This window comes from Scyliorhinus torazame, chromosome 20 (genome assembly GCF_047496885.1).
Source record: "Scyliorhinus torazame isolate Kashiwa2021f chromosome 20, sScyTor2.1, whole genome shotgun sequence".
Taxonomy (NCBI): domain Eukaryota; kingdom Metazoa; phylum Chordata; class Chondrichthyes; order Carcharhiniformes; family Scyliorhinidae; genus Scyliorhinus; species Scyliorhinus torazame.
The window spans coordinates 13,306,655-13,331,122 of NC_092726.1; the positions used below are offsets into that span (position 1 = coordinate 13,306,655).

Genomic DNA, 24,468 nt, shown 5'->3' on the forward strand with positions numbered 1-24,468 from the left:
GAATTCCACAGATTTACAACTCTTTGGCTGACAAAATTCCTCCTCAACTCAGTCCTAAATCTGCTCCCCATGATTGAGGCTATGCCCCCTAGTTCCAGTTTCACCCACCAGTAGAAACAATCTCCCTGCTTCTATCTTATCTATTCCCTTCATAATTTTATATGTTTCTATAAGATCGCCCCTCATTTTTCTAAATACCAATGAGTATAGTCCCATTCTGCTCAGTCTCGCCTCATAAGCCAACCCTCAACTCCGGAACCAACCGAGTGGATCTTCTCTGCAACCCCTACAGTGCCAGTACATCCTTTCTCAAGTCAGGTGACCAAAGCTGTACACAGTACTCCAGGTGTGGCCTCACCAACACCCTATACAGCTGCAACATAAACTCCCTGTTTTTAAACTCCATCCCTCTAGCAATGAAAGACAAAATTCCATTTGCCTTTTTAATTATCTGCTACACCTGCAAACCAACGTTTTGCAATTCATGCACAAGGATACCTAGGTTCCTCTGCACACAGCATGCTGCAATTTTTTACCATTTAAATAATAGTTCATTTGGTTGTTCTTCCTCCCAAAATGGATGACCTCATATTTACCACCATTGTACCCCAAACAAGCAAACTTCCTCAATAGCACTGATAGGCGCTTACAAATGAGATTTTGTAGATTGTTTTGAACATTGCTGTTTTTTGCATAACTTGACATATGAATCACAAGCCATCCTACAAAATTTGGCTCCATGTTAAAAAGTAAAAAACTTGGCAGCAAAACTGTTGACTTTGAGTGGCACAGTAGTTTGCACTGCTGCCTCACAGCACCCAGGTTCGATTTCGGCCTTGGGTGACTGTACAATTTGCACCTTCTCCCTTTGTCTGCATGGGTTTCCTCTGGGTTTTCCGGTTTCCTCCCATAGTCCAAACATGGGCAGGTCAGGTGGATTGGCCATTATCAATGCACAGGGTTAGGAGGCTGGGGAGGGACAGTTTGTGTGTTCTTTCGGAGGGGGGTGCAGAATGGCCTAATTCTGCCTGTTGGGGTTCTGTGGAGTATTACACACGCAGAAGCAACATCAAAGTGGCTTTTTCCACAGACCAATATCTCGTTGGGGAAAGCACCCAGTCTTCAGTAGTCTCACCATATCTAGCAGGAAAGTAACATTCTAAATTTCCTGACTTTTACTGAACTTCGAGCTGGCATCATCCAGAACTGGGGAAGATGCAAGGTCCCAGGACAAGGCACCATATCCAGAGATGCAGCACTCTACCAGGACTGGCCTTTTCCAGGATGAGGTAGGTTCCTTAAGGAAGGTTCAGAAGTTGGTGTCGAGTCCACAAGTGCATAAATCCACGGTTCAGGATGCCTTGACATAGTCAAGTAAGCAAAGTTCAGCTATAGGGAAAGGGATTTTACTTTTGACCGATTCAGTCTAGGTTTGCCCAAGTTAACTGCACAGTTCTACATGTACAGTAATCACGTGTTATTATTTATTGTTTCACAGAATGTATGCATCGGAGGCAAGGCCACCATTTATTGCCCATTCCTAATTGCCCATGAGAAGGGAGTGGTGAGCCGCCTTTGCAGTCCATCTGGTGTAGGAACACCTGCAGTGCTGTTCGGGAACTAGTGCAGGATTTTGACCCAGACAGTGAAGGAACGGCGATAACGTTCTATTTTCAGTGTCATATGGGGTTGCAGGAGAACTTGCAGGTAGTGTTCCCATGCACCTGCTACCTCTAACCTTCCAGTGGTAGAGGTTATGGTTTGGAAAGATGCTGTCTTGACAGGCCCTGGTGAGTTTCTGTGGTGCATTGTTGATGGTGTACAATTCTGCCACTGTGCGTCAGTGCTGAAGAGGGAGATGGATGGGGTGCCAGTCAAGCAACTGCTTTGTCCCAGATGGTGTCTCGCCTGTTGTGTTTTGTTGGAGATGTATTCATCCGGTTGAGTGGATAGGATTCCATCACAGTCCTGATTTGTGCCTGGTAGATTGTGGGCAAGCTTTGAGGAGTTAGGAGGCCAGTTACTCACAGCAGAATTTCCAGCCTCTGACCTGCTCTTGACGTCACAGGATTTAAATGGCTGGTCAACGCCAACTCTCCAGAATGTTTATAGTGGGGGATTCAGCCATAGTCATGAATTGAATATCATGGGGAAAGAGTCAGATTCTCTCTCTTGATGGAGATGATCATTGCCTGCACTTGCTCAGCGTGAAAGCTATGTAACACAAAAGGTAATTTGCTTAGTTGCACTGTAACTTTCACATAGTTTAATCCCAGGAAATGGCAGAAACTTTGAGCAGGTATTTTGTACCTGTGAAGACACAAAATACATCTCAAGAGCAATAGGAAAGCAGGGGGCTGTGAGGGAAGCAAAGAGAGGGAAGAACTTGAAACAATCATTGTCATGAAAAAAAAGTATGCTGAAAATTACTTGGCCTAAAGACTGACAAGTGTTCTGTACCTGATGGCCTACATCCAAAGGTATAAAAGGAAGTTGCTGCACAGATTGTGGATGAACTGGTTGCAATCCTCCACAATTCCCCACATTCTGGAAAGATTCCAACCATTTGAGACCCCTACTCAAGAAATTAGGGAGACATGAAGTAGGAAACTACAGGCCAGTTAGCCTCACATCTGTCAATCACAAAATGCTAGGACCCATTATTAATGAGATAGTAGCAAGACATTTAGAAAATCATAATATAATCAAGCAATCAACATCATTTTATAAAAGGGAAATGGCGTTTGACAAATTTATAAAAATGCTTTCGGGATGTACAAACGGACAACTTAAAACAGGAGATGGAGTGCATTTGTATTTCCAAATGGCATTCAACAAGGTGCCACATAAAAGGGTGCACAAGATAGGAGATCACTGTGCTGAGGGCGATAGATTGGCAAGCATTGTAGATTGATTAGCTAACAGCAAATAGAGTCGGGATAAATGGATCATTTTCAGGTTGGCAAACTGTAATGAGTGGAGTGCCACAGAGATCAGTGCTGGGCCTTAACTATTTATGACCTACATTAACAACTTGGATCAAGGGGCCAACTTTTGTGCTGCCAAACTTACTGACGATACAGATAGGTAGGAAAGCGAGCCGTGAGGAGGATACAAAGAGGTTGTAATGGGCTAGAGATATAGCGAGTGGCCAAATTGATTACAATTTTGAAAAACATGAGGCACACCTAAATATGAATATTCAAATTCAGAGCAGGAGTCGGCTACTTGGCCCCTTGAGCCTTCTCCGCCATTCAGTAAGATCCTCAAAACTCACCCCACATTCTTGCCTCTCCCCGCTAACTTTTCACTCCCTTTGCTTTTTGAATCAAGAATCCACCTGCCTTACACATATTTAAAGATTTTGCTTCCACTGTCTTTTGGAGAAAGAAAGTTCCAGAGACTCTTGGCCCTCAGAAAAAACATTTCTCCTCACCTCCGTCTCAAATGAGTGACAGCTTATTTTTAAACAGTGACCCCTAGTTCTAGACAAGAGGAATCATCCTCTCCGCAACCACCATGTCGATACCCCTCAGAATCATAAAGGTTTATATCAAGACACTCCGACTTAAATACTAGTGGATACAAACATAACCTCCCCAACCTTTCTTCATAAGAAAACCCGCCTATTCCTGATCTATGTTGTAAATGTTCTCTGAACTGCTTCTTACATATTTACATCTTTCCTAAAATAAGGAGACCAATACTGTACAAAATATTACAGATGTGTTCTCACCAATGCCCTGTATAAGTGGAGCATAACCTGCCTACTTTTGTGATCAGCTTGTCTCACAATAAATTGGAACAATTGATTGCTGCACCTGCATTGTAACCTTGAGTGATTCATACACTGGGACAACCAGATTCTGCCACACCTTAGCTGCCATAAGCAGCTTTTTTATTCTTCTTGCCAAAAAGGACAATTTCCTATTTGCCCACATTATACTGCGTTTGCCAGATTATTGCCCGTGAACTTAACCTGCAATCTAACCTACAGGGGCTGGTTTAGCACAGGGCTAAATCGCTGGCTTTGAAAGCAGACCAAGGCAGGCCAGTAGCACGAACAGGCGCCGGAATGTGGTGACTAGGGGCTTTTCACAGTAACTTCATTTGAAGCCTACTTGTGACAATAAGCGATTTTCATTTAATTTATGTCCCTTTGTAGCTTCCTTACGTCCTCTTCACGGTTTACTTTCCTACCTATCTTTCATGTCATCAACTAATTTAGCAACCATACTTCAGTCCCTTCGGCCAAGTCATTTATATGAGATTAAGGGGGCACAATGGTTAGCACTGCTGCCCAAGGCACTGCAGACTCGGGTTCGATCCCGGCCCCAGGTCACTGCCCGTGTGGAATTTGCATATTCTCCCCGTGTCTGTGTGGGTTTCACCCCCACAACCCAAAGATGTGCAGGGATGTGGATTGGTCACGCTAAATTGTCCCTTAATTGGAAAAAAAAATAATTGGGTCCTCTAAATTTAAAAAACTTATATGAAATCAAAAAGGGTGAGGCTGCAGCACTGATCCCTGTGGCATACCACTCATCACACCCTGCCAAACAGAAAAAGATCAATTTACGCTCAGGAAGGAAGAACAGAAAAGCAGAGGTCGCATGTAAATGTAGAGAGACTGCAGAATTCTGCAGTACAGAGGGACTTGGTGTCACTGTACATGAATCACAAAGTGTTAACATTGTTATGGGCCAGGGTTTAGAGAACCCCAAAGTGTATCATGGAGTTCACCTGACCCACAACTTTTAAAAGATTGTGGTATGGGGAGCACACGGCCCACTCTACAGGTGTGGTACAGCAGAAAGGGAAAAGTATTTTTTAAAGCAAAACAATGTTTATTCTATGAACTCAAGTTAACCTTTTTAAAACGTACTGTGAACATCTTAGCAACCATCAGTTTAAATCCAACCCCCACAGAATACAACACTAAGTAATACTTAATAACTTCCCAAACAACATCCAGAGGTCAAAAGAAACACCTTTTAACAGAAGCACATTAGGTTTACATTCACTACTGAGAACATTTATAATTCTGAATTCACCAAATGATCAAGAGATAGTCCTTTCATGGCAGAGAACAGCAGTACACCTGCTTTGTCTGGCTTCAGCTCCAACACTGAAAACGAAACTAAAACACATCCGCAAACAGCCTAAATCGAAAGTAAAAAGCTGACAGACAGGCCAGCTCCACCCACACTCTGACATCACTGATCAACACCCATTTCTTAAAGGTACATTTCTTAAACACCCATTTCTTAAATGTACTCTCACATGACAACGTGCAGATACAGCAAGCAATTTAGAAGACAAATAAAGTGTTGGCCTTTGTTGCAAGATAGGTGAAGGACACAAGTTGGAATGTAGGGCGGAATGGTGGCTCAGTGTTTAGCACTGCTACCTCATGGCACCGAGGACCCGGGTTCGATTCCAGCCCGGGTCACTGTCTGTGTGGAGTTTGCACATTCCTCCCATGTCTGCATGGGTTTCACCCCCACAACCCAAAGATGTACAGGTTAGGTGGATTGGCCACACTAAATTGCCCTTTAATGGAAAAAAATAAATTGGGTACTTGAAATTGTTGTTTAAATACCAAGTTGGGACGTTTTGTTACAACTGTACAGCAGCACGTTGGTGAGACTGTGCACAATTTTAGTATCCTCACTTGATGGATACTCTTCTATTGGGAGCATTTCAAAAAAGTTTCACCAAACCAAATCCTGGGATAGAGGGGTTATCTTATTGGGAAAGAGTGGGCTGAAACTCACTGAAGTTAAGCTGCAAAGGTGATATTTTTGAAAAATAAAATTCTGAGGGGGCTCGATAGGGTGAATGCTCAGAGAATGTTTCCACTTGTGGAGAAAGCTGGAACTCGGAGATTGTTCCAAAATATAGGGTTGTGTATTTCAGACGAGATACAGAGGAATTGTCTTCTAAAAGGGACTTGCAAATTCTCTTCCCCAGGGAGAAGCTGTGGCCTGCAGTGCAGGAGGCCATTCCGTCCGTCGGGTCTGCACCAACCCTTCAAAAGAGCACTCAACCACGTCTACCCCACCCTATCCCTTTAAGCCCATAAACTAACCTGCACTTCGCTGGACAAAAGGGGCAATTTATCACGGCCAATCCACCAAATCTGCACATCTTTGGAGGAAATCGGAGTAATCCCATGCAGACATGGGGAGGACATACAAACTCCACACAGATAGTCACCCAGGGCAAGAATTGAGCCCGGGTCCCTGGCACTGTGATGTGATGTAGCAGTGCTAACCACTGCACCATCCTGGCATCCAATATATTTGTGTGGCATATTCAAAGTGAGTTGGGCAAATCATTAATCAACAAGGGAGTTCAGTTATGAGGAGCAGGCATTAAAATGCAGTTTAAGACCACAATCAGATCAGCAATCATTGTACTGAATTGCCCATCAGGCACAATGGCCTATTCCTGCCCCGATTTCCGATGATCTGCTGAGGTTTTGCCACGCTCTCAGCTGTTGAGGCACCTTGATGCAATCGGAAAACACACTGCTCTCTGGTCAAAAATTTATGAGAAACAGGACAACCTGCACTTGTACTGTCTGCATTTAATTTCATCATTGCCATCACATGCTCCTTCCCGACCTGCCATCGATGAGGTTCTCATGAGGTACCTAAATTTGGGGAGAACTGTGAATGCACCTCGGAGTCCCTCTCCTAATGAAAAGGCACTGACCGCTTTCTAGACCTCGAATGAAGATGGGACCGGGTTCTGTTGTGATGTCACCTCACTCCTTCGAAGGTTCACAAGACACCCAACAATTATGGATTAGAATTATCACTCAGAAAAACACTTGCACCTGTGAAACACGCCCCAGGGAGAAATGAGCATTTTAAAAGGTAAGGAAGGAAAAGAAAGGCAGAGAAAAATCCTTCTGCACAAGCTTGCTATTTATTTGCCTTCTACAACAGAGCAACATGGCATTGGACATATTTCACCTGGTGAAACATCAGAAGTTTGACTGAAAGTTGATTTTTTTTTTCCAATTCACTCGTCAGGAACAGATGCTATTTTCTTACTGGAACACTGACTAGAAGCAGCTGTGCGTCCTGCCCAACTTTAATCCCTTTATATTGCACACAATTTAAAATAGGTGTTTTTATTTTCCTTGGCTCCATGTACAATGGAACCTGCCCAGTTTACATCATGGGGTGGATTTCATGTATTCATGGTTTAGCGCAGTGGGCTAAATCGCTGGCTTGTAAAGAGAACAATGCCAGCAGTACAGGTTCAATTCCCGTACCAGCCTCCCCGAACAGGCGCTGGAATGTGGCGACCAGGGGCTTTTCACAGTAACTTCATTGAAGCCTACTGGTGACAATAAGCAATTATTATTTTTATTTCAAAATACTAATGCAAAGAGGCATTGCTTTTTCAAACTCTTTCATATGGAGGAACCTCTCCTCGCACCCCCTCCACTACTGCAACCAAAACAAAACCAAACCCACACACAAGCAGAAGCAGAAGCTGCATGTTAGCTACCAGGAGCATGAACACCAAGAGATTTGATACCTCTCCAGCCCAGAGATGTTACGGCCAACTGCAGCACCTCAACTGCTGCTCTAACGAAGGATAATAAACTCTGCGCATACTGAACTCGGGACAATTCTCATCCATGTGGCATTATGTACTGTACTCTCTCACCTGGAGAGCATAAATCTTTTCCCAAGTATTACCAATGCATGTGGGAGAAGGATGACAGTTAAAAATGCACTCACCAGGTGAGTTCAACAAGTATCAGACTGCTGTCCTGGAACAACCACACTACAATATGTTTCTAACATGCTACCGATTTGGAATGCAACGCAATGCCCATGCACAGTTAAAGGGCAAATAAACATCTTGGGTACAAGACGGAAACTGGGATATTTGTTTCATCCTCTTCACAAATGGGTTTATTTAGTATATAACACTCTTGGGTAAAGATTATACTTCAGCCAATATGACCAAATGTGGTGTGATAGTTCTTAATACTGCATAAGGAATCTGACTACCTCAAATTGTTGTCACCACTGCTGACAGAAGGGCACCGACCAGCAGTTCAGTGTTCAAGAGCAAATGATTCTCTGCATACTCAACCCAAGGAGATAATGAAAAATACTTTTCACTGTACTTCGGTACATGTGACAATAAATCAAATCAAATGTATATGGCTGGATATGCTCCACAAATTGGCAAAAGTATGAAAATCAGTGTGGTTTCATACAATCAAGTAACATAAATGGGTTTCAGTCAGGCCAGGCCTATCTTAAGTTTCAATTTCACAAATTTCAAAACAAAACTTGGCTTTCACATGCACATTTTACACCTCGCTAGCCTCCTTAAAACACTTGAATCGAATTATTTGACGGAGCTTTTCGTCATCTCCTTGTGCTGCATTTGTAAATAAACTTCCCCATTGATTCAGAACCTCTTGACTTAATACAGCCTCAATCACAAAATTTCAGCCCCAAAACGTCACCAGGTTGGCTTTGAACAACTGCTTGATCAATTCCAGGAAGACAATGGTGGATGTGCGACAGTTGAGGAGATAAAGATGCTCACACTTGGCCCAAAAACAACATGCCAACTTGAATCAGAAATTGGTCAGAGAAACCTCCTCAAAATGGAATGAAAACAAGATATTCATTGTCACCACAATCACCCTGCTCAAGTCCTCAACAATCCACAAGTCTCTGTGCTAGCAGTCGGGGTCGAGCACAAACGTGAATATCATATTGTTAACAGGGAACAGCAAGTGAGCAATCAATTCCTTTTGACAGCCAGCTCAGGACACACGCCTTCACCAGGAAGCAGATAACACTCCATCAATACAGCTTTGCTGGAATGGGACAACTAAACTGGAATATAGAGAAGACAACCCCATAACGGCAGTGCGACGAGGTTGTTACATTCCTATATAGACAATGAAGAAGGACACAAATAGCTTAAATATTCTGAAGTTATATTTTATATAAAGCATTCTCGCCAAACATCTTGCATGACTTAATACCATGTCAGAGGTACTGCCATGGAGCATTCCCTTCCCGGGAGCCCAAAGAGCAATTATTTCCCAACAGGTGCCTTCAATGCAAAACTCAATCTTCTTCTCATTCATAATAAGCAAGCCCTTTCCAAAACATGTCACTCAATAATGAGCAGGAGCAAGAACCCTGACTAAGTCTAGTTTCCCTTCCTGAACCAAGGTTCACTGAGGCTATCTGCATCACCCGTAAAATTGGCTGACTCACACAGACCAAAAACTGAACGTGGAAACTACTTGATCTGCAGGTTTCACATCATGCCAAGTAGGGCATTTTCCCAGCAGATATCACTGATACCTTTGTGAAGTTGTAAAGCTTAAAACTCAGACCTGCCAACCATTAGAGCAATCTTACCTGGTAGAAAGAGGTACATTGGCCTTGTTTAAAACTTGGTAGCAACGAATTTCTGCTCCGTACACATTCAATTATGTTTCTGTGGGTTAACCATGTGACCAGAAGCCCAAGACGTCTGAGCACTTCATTAACCAGGTCATGAAGCATTTTAATTTTACTCCATGTTGTGTCAGACTAAAGTGGTTGAAGACTATTACCTCCAGTGAATCCCGCTCAGTTTCAGTCCAGAGTCTGGTTGGTATATCGAGTTACACCAACAGTTCAGAGTTGGTTCATAAACATCACTGCATAGATTCAGACATGCAGCACTGGTGAGGTAGAATCACACAGAGCACTAGCCAAAACGATGCAAGAATATGCAGCATAACTTGAGCACCAATATTTCAGCGCTATGTTTAGTGTCCCAAACTACCTCAAATAACATGGTGAAATCACGTACTGACAGCATTTAATTACAACAATCTTATAAGATACCTCAAGTTGGTAACACCCAGCAATGCTGATCATTTTTCGGTCTTTGCATTGGAACAGTTAATCTAATCTCTTCGATATAACTGAAGCTCATTTTGCAGATCAGAGTGCAGAGCCTGTAAAGGCATGCCAAAGGTACACCTTCCAACGACCTGTTTTAAGCACTGTCAGCAAGATTTCAAATAAGGTTCAAGAAATAATGTGTGCATAAAATGTTTGTATTTGGGTTTAATTGAACTGCCTGTTACTTTCACCTCTTTGATAACTTACGAGTGTGGAAGTCATCTCAAACTGCAAGCATCGAATTTTGGTAGGTGCAGGTCTGTCACTAATGGCAGCAGCAGTTTGAAGAGATGACTTAAAACATCACCCAGCATGAAGAGATGCTGGTTTTGTAATATTTATTTCCTCCTTCAATGCTTTTGTGTCCATAGCTCTCACTGCTATCCAAAAAGATGCTTCATAGCAACAGATAATCGACAGCTAAACAGGTTGTTTGGATTGATGATTGCAGCCAACACAGATGTGCTATTTAAGAAACAGCAAGATAATAGCCAGGTTGTTAGGTTGGTGCTCTGGAGGTCATTGTGATCAAGTGGGTCAAAAGGATTCCTTTATCAGAAGCCACCTGGCAGCCCTAACATTAAAACACTGGTATCCCAGCACGCAAATAAGTCAGATGTGCGCACACATCAATAAATGCAAATTAACAGCTGTACTCTAACAGACAGAATGCCTTGCATCAGGACCACGGTCACAGTACTTTCCCCATATTAACACTTGTCACTTTGTTCAGTCTGCTGCTGGATTGTGCGCCACCCCAGGACCAAAGCATAAACTCCTGCCTGACCCAGGCACAGGACTGAATGGACGTAAAAAATCTCCATCATTCCCTCCAGAATACTGTAACGATTCCTTTCAATCAAAACTGATGCGAGTCTTAAATTCACCCATCACTTCACTTCTACTTCAAACACTAAAGGCCAATAAACATAATTGCATATTTGCACAGGATATGGAATCAGAATGAGGCCTCACCACATTTGGGAATGTTTCATACTCCATTTAAGAGATCAATTTAACAGAAGCCTCTTGGAACTTCATATACCCCGGGCACTACATAAAACTATATTGACAGATTGAAACCAGTGTCATCACCCAGCTTATTTCTCGGATACATACTTAAGCCTCTGTGTGGGCTGTGCAATGCATTTTAAATTACCACCAGCCCAATAAGACATTTGCAATCACCAGGGCTTCAGCCTGGTGTCACACAAAATGCCCGACACAGCCCAAGTTGGAAAAACAGTAACCTAGAATATGTGTTGTATGGTCCAAAGTGTTACCATACTAGTTCCACAACCATCATTACAGTCTACTAAAACTGGAATGACAGTGCCTCGTGGGTGTACAAACCAAATAATCTACGTATAGTCCAGTAGTTATAACCAATACTCAATGTTGAAACTTACAATTTATTCATCCAATACATCAGCTTGGAGATCCATTTGAAACCTTGTAACAGTCCATGAGAACCAAAATCCAGGATCTTCACCTCCATGTTAGTTATTTTTTGATAGACTACCTTGCCATACAGAAAATCTAAGGGACAGCAAAAAACAACAAAAATGCTGTTGCTTTTCACAGATCAGAATTTTACTACTCCAGTTAATTCAACCTGTACAAAATGAAAATGGGAGGAGTACTGAATGTGTCACAAAAATGCCTCGAGTCCACGACAGGAAGCATTTTAGTCACTTTAGTTCTACTTCAGCTGAAGGCCTACTGTATTTCATATCACTCAACTGTTAAGTGCAAATCACAAACCATTCTCAAGATGGTACATTTAACAATGAATTAATATTCCTCAGCTATGCATAATATCCACAAAATATAAAACTGATTCATTCTTAGCTGCTGAATGCCGTACTTCCTCCCACCCTCAACCAACACATCCAGCATTTTTTTTTAAAAACAGCTCAGGGCACATTTAGATTAATTTCCAAATAATTCATTGGGACATCTGTTGTGTCTCACCAAGCACTTCCTTCATCAAAAATTGGGAATCTCAGACAAAAAAAATCTACCAAGAAATCTGCAACAGGCGCTTTAATCTTCAAAAAAAATACCCAAACCATAAAACACCAGTGCAAAAAGCAATGTAACCAGGGATTTGGGGGCGGGAGGAAACAAGAATATAAATTGTCCTTTTTACCTTCTGCAACATCGTCGTCTATAGCCCCTTTCACCTGAGAGAAACACCACTGAATGTCATTGCCACCACTTCCAACTCCTGAATGAATGGAGGGAAAAAATTAATAGCATGCATTGAATAATTTTAAAAATGAAACTATACATTCATTAAAGGGTGTGGAGGTGTAGGTGGTGAGACACTGAAAGGTCTCTCCAGCCTCAGACTGATTCTCATTGATTTAAAAATAATTCAACACACTAAACTCCAGGAATTGTAAATTATTATTTATGCTGTTGAAGGCTTTGGTCCCTCCCAGGCTGCTTTCCTGCCCCCTTCCTTCATTCTGTGGAGGAATGAGTTCAGCATTCAAGTCGCCAGGCCTTGAAGGGATGGGGAGGGGGACGGGACAGAGAGCGGAAAATGGACTTTATATTTAAACCCAGAACCAAAGGGGCTGATGGAGAGGGTGGGGGGAGCGTTCACTCCCACTTGCGTTTCTTCATTCTCCCCTGCTTGAATTCTCACCTGCCATGGCGGAAGCGGCTGGACAGGGAGGGAGCAGGCGTTCGCGCAATGCCCAAGGATGCGGCCGGAGCTGCAGGCGGACAGGCCGGGGTGCGCTCGCTGAGGATGGCGGCGGATCGGCTTCGAATCGAGCTGCTGTGCCCTCCCCCGCTCTCTGAGCCCTTCAAAATGGCGGCGCGCCCGCCCCGGCCATCTTCCAATGACGTCATGGCAGCGGGAAGGGAGGGGGCCGAGCAGGAGTAAGGGGGCGGGGCCGAGCAAGAGCAAGGGGGCGGGGCCAGGGTGAGCTGCCTGCCCACAGCACTGCCTCAGTCTCCCATCAGATGCAACATTCCAGCCAGCATTGACGGCGATGTTTTGGTCTCTCTCTCCTTTGGATTGTTATTTTCCCGGTTTTGCTTCTGCAAATTTTCAAATCCCACTCGCCACACTGACCTGCATTGTTTCCCCATCCGATCATGCGTCATTTAAATGAAAATCTCATCCTTTTCAGATTCCTCCCTCTGTGATCCCAAATCTCAGCACTCCTCTGATTTCGCGCCCAGTCTCAGTTTTCATTGCTCACAACATTGGCCTTCAGTTGCCTGCGCGTTGAACTCTGGAAATTCCTCCCTGCATCTCTCCGATTCTTTGACCCTCTTTCTCAATTTTGAGATCCCCTGAAAGTCTCCCTCTTCAGACGGGCTTTGATCATCTGTCCACACAATCTCCTTCGGTGCCTGAGTGTCGAATTCTGTTTGGTAACGCTGCGTCTAAAGCCTCTTAAGACTTGTACTACTCCAGAAGCACTATATAAACGTCAAATGTTGTTGTCAACCACCCGCAGATCACAAAACAAAGAAAGAGCTGCATTTATATAGCACCTTTCATCATGCCAAAGGGCTTTACAGGCAAGGAAATACAGGCTGTGCGGAGTCTGCACATCCTCCCCGTGTGTGCGTGGGTTTCCTCCGGGTGCTCCGGTTTCCTCCCACAGTCCAAAGATGTGCAGGTTAGGTGGATTGGCCATGCAAAGTTGCCCTTCGTGTCCAAAATTGCCCACAGTGTTGGGTGGGGTTGCTGGGTTATGGGGATAGGGTGGAGGTGTGGACCTTGGGTAGGTTGCTCTTTCCAAGAGCCGGTGCAGACGCGATGGGCCGAATGGCCTCCTTCTGCACTGTAAATTCTATGATCATAATTCTATGAAATACGTTTGAACAGTTGTAATGTTAGGAAATGCGATAGCAAATCTCTGCACAGCATGTTCTCACAAACAGCAATACAATAATGACCAGATAATCTGCTTTAGTGATGTTGGTTGAGTGAAATGTGTTGCGCAGGATATTCAGGATAACTCTGCCATACTTGTTATGCCACTCCCTGAATCCTCCACTACTTCATCTTGCTGTAAAATGGAAGGAAGGACTGGGATGCAAATTCAAAGTGCACAAGTGGCCGTTCCTTGAGTGTTGAGCCCTGACAATGTGCAGTGGGAGGCTATTTAACTGCAGAACACTTCACAGCATATTGTGGCACATGATGGAAAGCACACATGTTCTGTGGAGGGGGGCTTCTCCACAGCTGTGATTTGTGGATGTCACCCCAGATTCAGTGGTGTCACTCACACCTCCAAAGGTTGTGGGTTTGAATCCAACTCCAGGGACATGAACACATTGGCGGGATTCTCCGTAGCCCGGTGCCAAAATCGTGATCAGCAATCAGGTGGAGAATGGATTCCGACACCGGAATCGGGGCCGGTGCTGCTATGACAGTAGTCCGCCATGCTCCACCCCCTCCAAACCGGCATCATCGTGACGTGCGCCGTTTCAATGTTATTGGCACGCCATCAGCTGGCCCACCGACGATGCTCCGCCCCCAATGGGCCGAGTTCCCAACAGCGCGGGCCACGTGTGGTACCGAGCGTGTGGGAACCCGGCATGCCTGCTGCAGACTGTGTCCAGTGCCGCCACACTCGGCTGGGATCTGTACCACTGGCCGTGGAGGCTTCTGCTAGGGCTGGGGGGACTGGTGGGGCGTGGCCGGGGGGTGGGCTGTGGGGTCACGGTTGGCAGGTTGGGTTCCTGCACGGCTTGTGCCATGTTGTATGGTGCGGTCAATGCAGATTGTCAGCTATGCACATGCGCGCCCCAGGACCCGGCCATTCTTCGGCTATTTCCGGCACGGTCCGCGGGAGTTTCACTCGGTGCCAGTGCTAGCCCCTCATCGGTATTGGAATTGGTGAGGGTTTCTGGCCGAATATTCGGTCGTGAAGATTCACACATGCTCCGCTGGCGTCAACACTGGGCAGGATTCTCTGGTCTCCGACTCGGAAATCACGTTCGGCGATGAGCCGGAGAATCCCCACTGGCGGCGAAATCGGGGGCAGCGCCACTTTTGTCATGCTCCGCCCCTCCAAAATGGCGTACAGAGTACGCCACACACCGTATTAATGGCCTCAGGACGTCACCTGGGGGGTACTCGGCATGGCGGCTGCGGACTAAGTACAGCACCGCCACAGTCGGGGGGGGGGGGTGAGCCGATCCACGGGCAGGGGGGGCTTTGGCGGGGGCAATTGTGTGGGTGGGCTGGCAGTGGCGAGCCTGGCCAATGGAGTTCACTATTTCACAGGCCGGGTCCGCACGCGGCCGGTGCCATGCGCATGCGCGGCCACAGACCCGTCAATTCTCCGTCCATATCTGCAGCTAGAGGTGGGTGCTCTACGCTGCATGCCTGCTAGCCCCCCAGCAGATGGGGGATCGGTGGCCGTTTTGCGCTGCTTGTCCGGTCGTCAGAATCGGAGAATCCAGCCCTTAGTCTCCCAAATGGAGAATCCAGCACATTATTTATGTTGGCACTTCAGTGCAGTACTGAAGGAGTGCAGGAGGTGTCATCTGTTGAACAAGATGTTGAGCGGTTGTCCCATCTTCCTTCTCAGCTGGTGGTAAAAGATCCCAGGGCACTTTTTAAAGTAAAGCAGGATTTTTGTCCTCCAGTATCCAAGCTAATATTTATTTCTCAACCAACCACTAAAACAAATTATCTGGTCATTTATTTAATTGCTGTTCGAGAGCTTGCTGTGCCCAAATTGCTGTTGTATTTCTTACCGTATAGCAGAGACTTAATTTCAATGGGGACTTCATTGGCTAGAAAGCATGTTGGGATATCCTAATGTTGTGAACAGTGCTATTTGGGTGCAAGTTCTTTCATTTAGTCATGTTCATACTTTAGAATCAGTTGAATCTGACATCAATAACAGAATGGTCTGTAAAACCAACTTTCACTGTGGCCAGGTAAAGTCTACCTTCAAGATTTCTGGTGGCGCAATGTAAGGGGAGGACTCACACGAGGTGGCTCCCGTTGGAAAGCTGATTTTCTTTTGTCCTCATTTATGGCACCACAAACCGTTTACTTTTCAATAACCCTCATAATTTAATAGAACAGAGCTTGTACCTGATGGAGAGACCCAGGGGAGACTAAACAAAAAAGATTCAGGCCAAAATCTGTCGACGGGCTCTGAAACCTTGCAGGATTCTCCTGGAAGTAAGATGGCAGGGGTGGGTTCTACCTTTGCGACAATTCCACAAACGGTCGAGGATCCCGTTCGCATTTTGGCGAGTGAACTAGAGAAACACCGTCAAAGTTCGGTGGCAGATCTCAAAATTGATTGAAGAGATCTTGTCCCCATTCATTTGGCCTTGGAAAGCACGAATCAGACAGTTGAGGCTCATGGAGCTATAATTAGAGGCCTCTCTGGAGGCTGATCTTACTTCGATGGTTGAAAGTAATAAGTAATTGAAGGCTAAACTGAGTGACCTGGAAAATAGATCCAGGAGCCATTTTGTGGTTGCGGGAGGGGATGGAGAGCTGTAACCCAATAAATTTTTGGGGGCATGTTTTGCAAGATGATGGGGGAAGGTATGTTCTTATCACTCCCAGAATTAGACCGGGCCCATCTCTCTCTGTGACTGAAGCCTCAATCTGGAGATCCGCCTCGGGTGGTTATCATACGGTTTCATAGCTTCAAGGAAAAGGAACAGGTTCTTTGCTGGGCTAGAGGGCATTGAGATATCAAATGGGAGGGCCATTCCATCAGGCTGTACCAAGATCTACGTGCGGACTAAGGGAGTGAAAGTCATTATATATAAAAATTGAGTCAGATTTGGAATGCCTACCTACCCAGCTCGCCTTCAGGCGACTCTTGGGGAAAAGGACCGCTTTTTTAAGATGCCAGAAAATGTGGTCTTCTTTGTTTGAAAGCTCAAATTGGAAACTGTTCAATCGATATTTAATCAATTTTCTGACCCTGAGGACAGGTATTTTACACTTTGTTTTCTAATGTTCGGGGTTTGGGTGTGCTCACAATACTGTCGGTTCAAATAGAGGGTTTTCTGCTCTTCCGTCTTTCTTATTTTTATCAGTTTATTGTTCGATGGCACTGTTCATCGTTGTTGATGGACATGATAATTAAACATAAACGTGGTGTTGTGAGCTGGATGAGGTTTTATTTTCCAGTTGGGAGTCTCCCTGCCAAAAAGTGGGTTAGTTAACGGGAATGGAGATCGAGGGTTTTCTGCTGCTGTTCAGAATAGTCTGTGAGAATGAACTTAGAGCATGTCGTTAGTTGTGTTTTGTTAACTGTAGGTTTTGGGATAAGGTATTGTTTTTTTACTATTTCAAGATGGAGTTGTTGAGGTGGGGGGGAATTTCAGTGTTAGTTCACTGACAGTGCCTGTGGGTTCTCCTTTGTCGAGCCATCTTTGGTGGATTTCTTTACTTTACCTTTTCAGTGTCCTGTTTGGATCTCTCTTTGGGAATGACTGCCTCCAGATTGAGGAGTGGTGGAAGATCTCCACTTCACTTGGTTACGTGCAATGTTTGGGGTCTGAATGCCCAGTAAGATGGTCGTGGGTATTCGCCCATCTTAAGAGCTTAAACTCCAATATTTTTTTCTTGCAGAAAATCCACTTGCGCATCAAGGAACAGATCAGGTTATGTAAGGGTTGGGTTGGGCAGGTTTTTCACTCCAGTTTTAATGGCAGGGAACTTTCTACACCCGAATGATAAGGGTTTTCATGTTTTTTCACACGTCCATCGTGAATATTTCCACACTGAATTTTTAAAATATTACAGACCCAGTTTGAGCTGGTGTCCAGTGGCAAGGCTGTGCATCAGCAACAGCACTGCAGGGGACGTTTTATGAGCATGAAGAGAAGGCCAGTTGTCTTCTGGCTCGTCAACTCAAATGGCAAACAGTCTCACATGAGATCCCGAGGATATGCAATAACGGCAGCATTCTTGTTTCTGCCCTACTCCAGGTCAATGCAGCGTTTTAGATCTTATTACTGCGACCTGTATAAGTCAGAAACACCTGCAGATAAATTGATCATGGCTGATCTTTTAGATGGTCTGCACATTCCAATTGTTGAGGTGGACAAAAGCTGGCAACTGAATTCCCCACTACGGATGAGATTTTTAAATGTATTGGGCTGATGCAATCTGCCAAGCACTGGGCCCTGATGGCTTCCTGGTCGAGTTTGACAAACAAATTCTTGGAACAGCTCAAACCATTGATATTGGATATGCTCACTGATTCACAGTCTCGGGGTCCATGGCCTTCGACCCTCACTCAAGCCTCACTCATCTTGTTCCTTAAGGGGAACAGGGACCCAGCCGAGTGCGGTTCATACCAACCATCCCACTTTTCAACATGGAGGTAAAGCTGTTGGCTAAGGTCCTGGTGCACAGGCTGGAGCCTTGCCTCCCTGGTATAATTTCGGAGGATCAAACAGGCTTTGTGAAGGGCCGACAATTGTCACCCCAATAAAAGTCGTCTTTTAAACATTATTCTTTCCCCCTTCTCAGCACCTTAGCCTGAGATTATGGTATCTGTGGATGCTGAAAAAACATTTGACAGGGTGGAATGGGAATATCTATTTGAGATTCTTGGGAGATTTGGATTCAACCATAAATTTACCTCCTGGATTTGTCTGTTATGTAATGCCCCTACTGCCAGCATTCGCATGAACACTGTGTACTCAGATTACTTTCCCTTCAGTAGGGGCACAAGACAGGGCTGCCCTCTTTCCTCACTCTTTATTTGCCTTGGCAATTGAGCCTCTCTCTATATCGTTAATGGAGAGATATTTGTCATGATGGGATGCAGCATTGCGTATCGCTTTATGCAGATGACCTACTTCTGTATATTACAGACCCAACTTCCTCCACAGACAACATAATGAAGATGTTTAATACATTTGGCTCGTTCTCTGGTTCCAAATTGAATTTAGACAAGGGTGAATGTTTTCCAATGAACCCCAAGAAGGGCTCAGTTTATCTCATTATTTTACCACCTTTCCAATTCCAGTTTCCATTATTGGGGGATCTGGTTGGCCCATAATTGGGCCTCACTTCATAAATTAAAGGACTCAAGCCTGATGAACAGTGTCAGTGTGGATTTACAGAGGTTGAACAACCTACCTCTGGCTCTGGTGGGAAGGATTAAATGAATGTACTCCCTAGGTTTTTCTTTTTCTTTCATTGCATCCCCACTTTTTTGCCCAAATCCTTTTTTTATTAAGGTTAAGAAATTGATTTCTGCTTTTATTTGCGCAGGGAAGTCTCAGAATCTGCAGTGTTCTTTTCCAAAGAGTTAGACAGACGGGAGGCCTGGCCACCCCAATTTATTTGTTTTATTATCAGGCTGCTGACATGCAAAAGGTTTTGCTGTGTATTAGTGACCCCAATTCTATTTGGGGCAGAATGGAGGCTCGCTCATGCACTACCTCTACTCTTCATGGATAATTACTGCACCACTGCCCTATTCTCCTGCTAGATTTTCCTCCAATCCGGTGGTGGTGGGTATAGAAACAGTTTCATCAGCACTTGAAGCTCTTTTTCCTGTCTTCTTTCGCCCCTATTTGTAACAATCACCTCTTCTTACTTTCTAGTTTGGACCCTTCATCGAAATCTTGGGACTTGAGCATTTTGGGGACCTATTTATAGAGGGGAGATTTGCCAGTTGTAGGGAGCTGGCTGGCAAATTTCAGTTGCCCAATTCTAGCGTCTTTCGTTATTTTCAGATTTGAGACTTTTCCTGGAAGGTTTTTGGTTCCATTCCTTTGGCCTTGCCCGCCTCCTTGCTGAAGAAGGATTTGTCCTTGGCTCAACCTGGCGAAGGTTCTATCTCAGACGTATATGGCTATATTCTCTCGTCGGAACACGCCCCATTGGGTAGGGTGAGGATGAGATAGGAGATGGAGCTGGGTCCTGTGCTTACTGATGAGGCATGGAGGAAGGCCCTCTGTAGGGTCAATTCCACATCGTCTTGTGCCGGTTGAGTTTGATTCAGTAAATGTATCACACAAGATGCACTTGGCCAAGGCAAGGATGAGTGGTTTTTTTCCAACATGGAAGACAGGTGAGATTCTTGTACTCTTGCCTCAGCTAAACTCACACATATGTTTTGGTCCTTCCCCAAAGTTTTCAGATTCTGGGTTTCCTTCTTCAACATTATATCGGAGATTCTTCGGGTGGTTATAGAGCGATGTCCATTGGTAACCATATTTGGGGTCTCAGACTCACCAGCATTTCACTCCGGGATATTGACGGACATTGTCACCTTTGCCCCATTGGTAGCCCGTAGGCAAGTTATGCTTTTGCCTGGCTGGACGATTTAATAACATTCCTGCACTTAGAAAAAATAATTATACCATCAGGGGATCGGTGGGGAAGTTCCATCTTAGATTGCAACCTTTTATTTCCTTTTTTAAGGATCTAGACGCTGTCAGTTGTTCAGGGGTTTAGTTATCGTGTTTAGGTTTTAGTTTGTGTTTTTTTATTGGGGATTTGTTTGTAACTTTTTGACTTTGCACCCTAACATCTACATTGGTTGGATGCTTGTTGTATTGTTATTGCGATAATACAAAACTTCAATAAATATACTTTAAAAACTTCTACCTTCACAAAGTCCAAAAGATAGAGGATCATTGTTGCCAGCAATGAAAAGTTAAATGCTGGGAATCCACTGCAGGTCAGTCAGTCTCTGAAAATGGAAAAGGCAGCTTCAGATTCTGTCGATACTTTGCCCAAGTTTTTCTTATCACTATATATATGCTGCATATTTTTCTCTTTATTTCAGGTTTCCAAAACTGACATCTTTGATCCTGGTCTGTTCCACAGTTGCAGTTAGGATGCTTGTCTGAAATTTTGGTTTCATGGCAATTTGCAGGCGGGGTGGCCATATATTTCAGCATATTTTCCGTAGCTTTCCTTCTTAAGTTGAAATCCAGGTTCTCAGAAATGCAAGAAGCACATTTATAGGGGCGACCCATCTGAGCTGCATCAATTCTTAAAGCCCTCAAAATAATTTATTATCTGGACCCAGGCTACAAATGATTGAACACTCAAAAGTGTGTTCATTTTTTAAAATGTTAATGCTGTTCTCAAGCTGCTGGAGGTTAGTGCTGAGAGATACAATTGCTTTCTATTTCAGCTTCAACATGGGGCCACCCAGATCAAGTACCAAAGATCATATGTGGAGTGGAGTTCCCTTCACCCTGTTGGAGCGAAGAACTTCATCCCAAAGCTGACACGAGTGCCTCCTAACATAACATTTTTTGGATTAAGTGTTAAGCCAATCTGTCTTCTCAGTGGACATGAAAGATCCCATGGCACTATTTTGAAGAGCAAGGAAGGTATTCCCCATGACCTGGCAAATATTTATCCACTAATCAAAGAGTACCTGGACATTATCACATTGCTGACTGCGGAAGCTTGCTGTGCTTAAGGTGGCTGCCGTGTTTCCTACAACAGTGAGGACACTTTGACAGTACTTCAATGGCTATGAAATACTTTGAGACACCTAGTGATCATGAAAGGCACAATATAAATGTAACTCTATTTTAATCTTACATTTTTCGATTTCTCACAGTTGCCATGCTACAGTCCATGGAGTTGGGTCACAGACCAGCTATTATCTTTTTAAAAATAAATTTAGAGTACCCAATTATTTTTTCCAATTAAGGAGCAATTTAACGTAGCCAATCCACCTACCCTGCACATCTTTGGGTTGTGGGGGTGAAATCCACACAGGCACGGGGAGAATGTGCAAACTCCACACAGACAGTGACCCGGGGACGGGATTGAACCCGGCTTCTCAGCGACGTAGGCAGCAGTGCTAACCACTGCGCCAACGTGCCGCCCACAGACCAGCTATTATCTAATTGAATGGCTCCAGGGGCCAAATGGCCAACTCCGTTCCTGTGATGGTACACACTGAGGAGGTATTTCAACAAATTCAGTGAGGAGCACAGACAAATCTGCAGATCAGGTGGATGGATGGCAGCTGTAACAATGAAGATAAATATAAGATCAAACATTGTTGGATGAAAATGAGGAACAGATGGATGTAGTCAAGGGAAAGATGCTGAGTAGCATGGAGGAATCACAGAATATTTGCAGTGCTGAAGGAGGCCATTTGGCCAATTGAGCCTGCAATAGTTTGCCAAAAGAGCATTCTACTCAGTCTCCTCCCTGATCTGCGTAACCTTGCACATTCTTTTTTTTCAGATAGCAATCCAATTCCCTCTCGAACAGCTCAATCAAAACTGCCTCCACCACCCTCTCAGGGAGTTTGCTCCAGACTTCAACCACCCTCTGGGTGAAAAGATCACTTCTGATCTTTTTGTCCATTATTTTGAATCTGTGCCCTCTGGTTCTTGATGTACTCGGGAGAGGGAACTATTTGCATTGTCCGTACCCCTCAGGATCTTAATACCTCCATCAAGTCTCATCTCAGCCCTATTTTTCTGCAAGGAAAACAGACTTACCCTCTCCTATCTAACCTCTTAACAACAGTTCTTCATCCTTGGAATCATTCTTGTGAATCTCCTCAGTGCTCTTTCCAATGCCTTCACATTCTTCAAGTATTATTTACAAAAGTTCAACATGACCTCCTGTATTCAATTCCCCTATTAATAAAACCTAGGATAGTATGTGCTCCATTAACTGCTCTCTCAACATGCCCTACCACCTTCACTGACTTATGTACATACACACTGAGGCCCTTTGTCCCTGTACCTGGTAGAGTGTCAGTATTTTATACTGGCTCTAAATTCTTCCTGCCAAAATTAATCACGTCACACTTCTCTGCTGGAACAGTTGGACCTAAGCTTCAAATGTAAGTGTCCGTAAGCAAAGCCATAAAAAAACATCAGTGTCAAGACGTATCTACATTGAAGCATCAAGCACAAAAGCAGAGCGAGTGATCAATATGTGCTGGGCATTGGTTAGGGCCCATTAAACTTCAAATACATTTTCAGCCCACGGCAGAAAGACACTCAAGCAATAGAAATTGAAGAGCAAAAAGTTTTTTTTCTGAAGGATCTGGGCGTCGCTGGCTCGGCCAACATTTGTTGCCCATCTCCAGTTGCCCTTAAGAAGGCGGGGTGAGCTGCCTTCTTGAACCACTACAGTTCATGAGGTGTAGGTAGGTACACTCTCTGTGCTATTAGGGAGGGAGTTCCATGATTATAGGTATGTCAGGAATAAGCGAATGACTAGGGAAAGAGTAGGACCAGTCAAGGACAGGGATGGGAAATTGTGTGTGGAGTCTGAAGAGATAGGCGAGATACTAAATGAATATTTTTCGTCAGTATTCACTCAGGAAAAAGATAATGTTGTGGAGGAGAATGCTGAGCCCCAGGCTAATAGAATAGATGGCATTGAGGTACGTAGGGAAGAGGTGTTGGCAATTCTGGACAGGCTGAAAATAGATAAGTCCCCGGGACCTGATGGGATTTATCCTAGGATTCTCTGGGAGGCCAGGGAAGAGATTGCTGGACCTTTGGCCTTGATTTTTATGTCATCATTGGCTACAGGAATAGTGCCAGAGGACTGGAGGACAGCAAATGTGGTCCCTTTGTTCAAAAAGGGGAGCAGAGACAAACCCGGCAACTATAGACCGGTGAGCCTCACGTCTGTAGTGGGTAAAGTCTTGGAGGGGATTATAAGAGACAAGATTTATAATCATCTAGATAGGAATAATATGATCAGGGATAGTCAGCATGGCTTTGTGAAGGGTAGGTCATGCCTCACAAATCTTATTGAGTTCTTTGAGAAGGTGACTGAACAGGTAGACGAGGGTAGAGCAGTTGATGTGGTGTATATGGATTTCAGCAAAGCTTTTGATAAGGTTCCCCACGGTAGGCTATTGCAAAAAATACGGAGGCTGAGGATTGAGGGTGATTTAGAGATGTGGATCAGAAATTGGCTAGCTGAAAGAAGACAGAGGGTGGTGGTTGATGGGAAATGTTCAGAATGGAGTACAGTCACAAGTGGAGTACCACAAGGATCTGTTCTGGGGCCGTTGCTGTTTGTGATTTTTATCAATGACCTAGAGGAAGGCGCAGAAGGGTGGGTGAGTAAATTTTCAGACGATACTAAAGTCGGTGGTGTTGTCGATAGTGTGGAAGGATGTAGCAGGTTACAGAGGGATATAGATAAGCTGCAGAGCTGGGCTGAGAGGTGGCAAATGGAGTTTAATGTAGAGAAGTGTGAGGTGATTCACTTTGGAAGGAATAACAGGAATGCGGAATATTTGGCTAATGGTAAAGTTCTTGAAAGTGTGGATGAGCAGAGGGATCTAGGTGTCCATGTACATAGATCCCTGAAAGTTGCCACCCAGGTTGATAGGGTTGTGAAGAAGGCCTATGGAGTGTTGGCCTTTATTGGTAGAGGGATTGAGTTCCGGATTCGGGAGGTCATGTTGCAGCTGTACAGAACTCTGGTACGGCCGCATTTGGAGTATTGCGTACAGTTCTGGTCACCGCATTATAGGAAGGACGTGGAGGCTTTGGAGCGGGTGCAGAGGAGATTTAC

The 24,468-nt window shown here is 44.5% G+C and overlaps 1 protein-coding gene across 1 annotated transcript in view; it reads right to left on the reverse strand.

Moving 5' to 3' along the window:
- Positions 1-12,807, reverse strand: part of ppp2r2aa (protein phosphatase 2, regulatory subunit B, alpha a) — an 89,264-nt gene extending 76,457 nt beyond the window's left edge. The window contains exons 1-2 of the mRNA XM_072485674.1: positions 12,613-12,807; positions 12,109-12,186 (exon numbers count right to left, since the gene is read on the reverse strand). Of these exons, the coding sequence (XP_072341775.1) occupies positions 12,109-12,186; positions 12,613-12,619 (85 nt within the window). The 5' untranslated portion in view covers positions 12,620-12,807. The remainder of the gene's footprint in view (positions 1-12,108; positions 12,187-12,612) is intronic.
- Between the last annotated feature and the right edge of the window lie 11,661 nt (positions 12,808-24,468).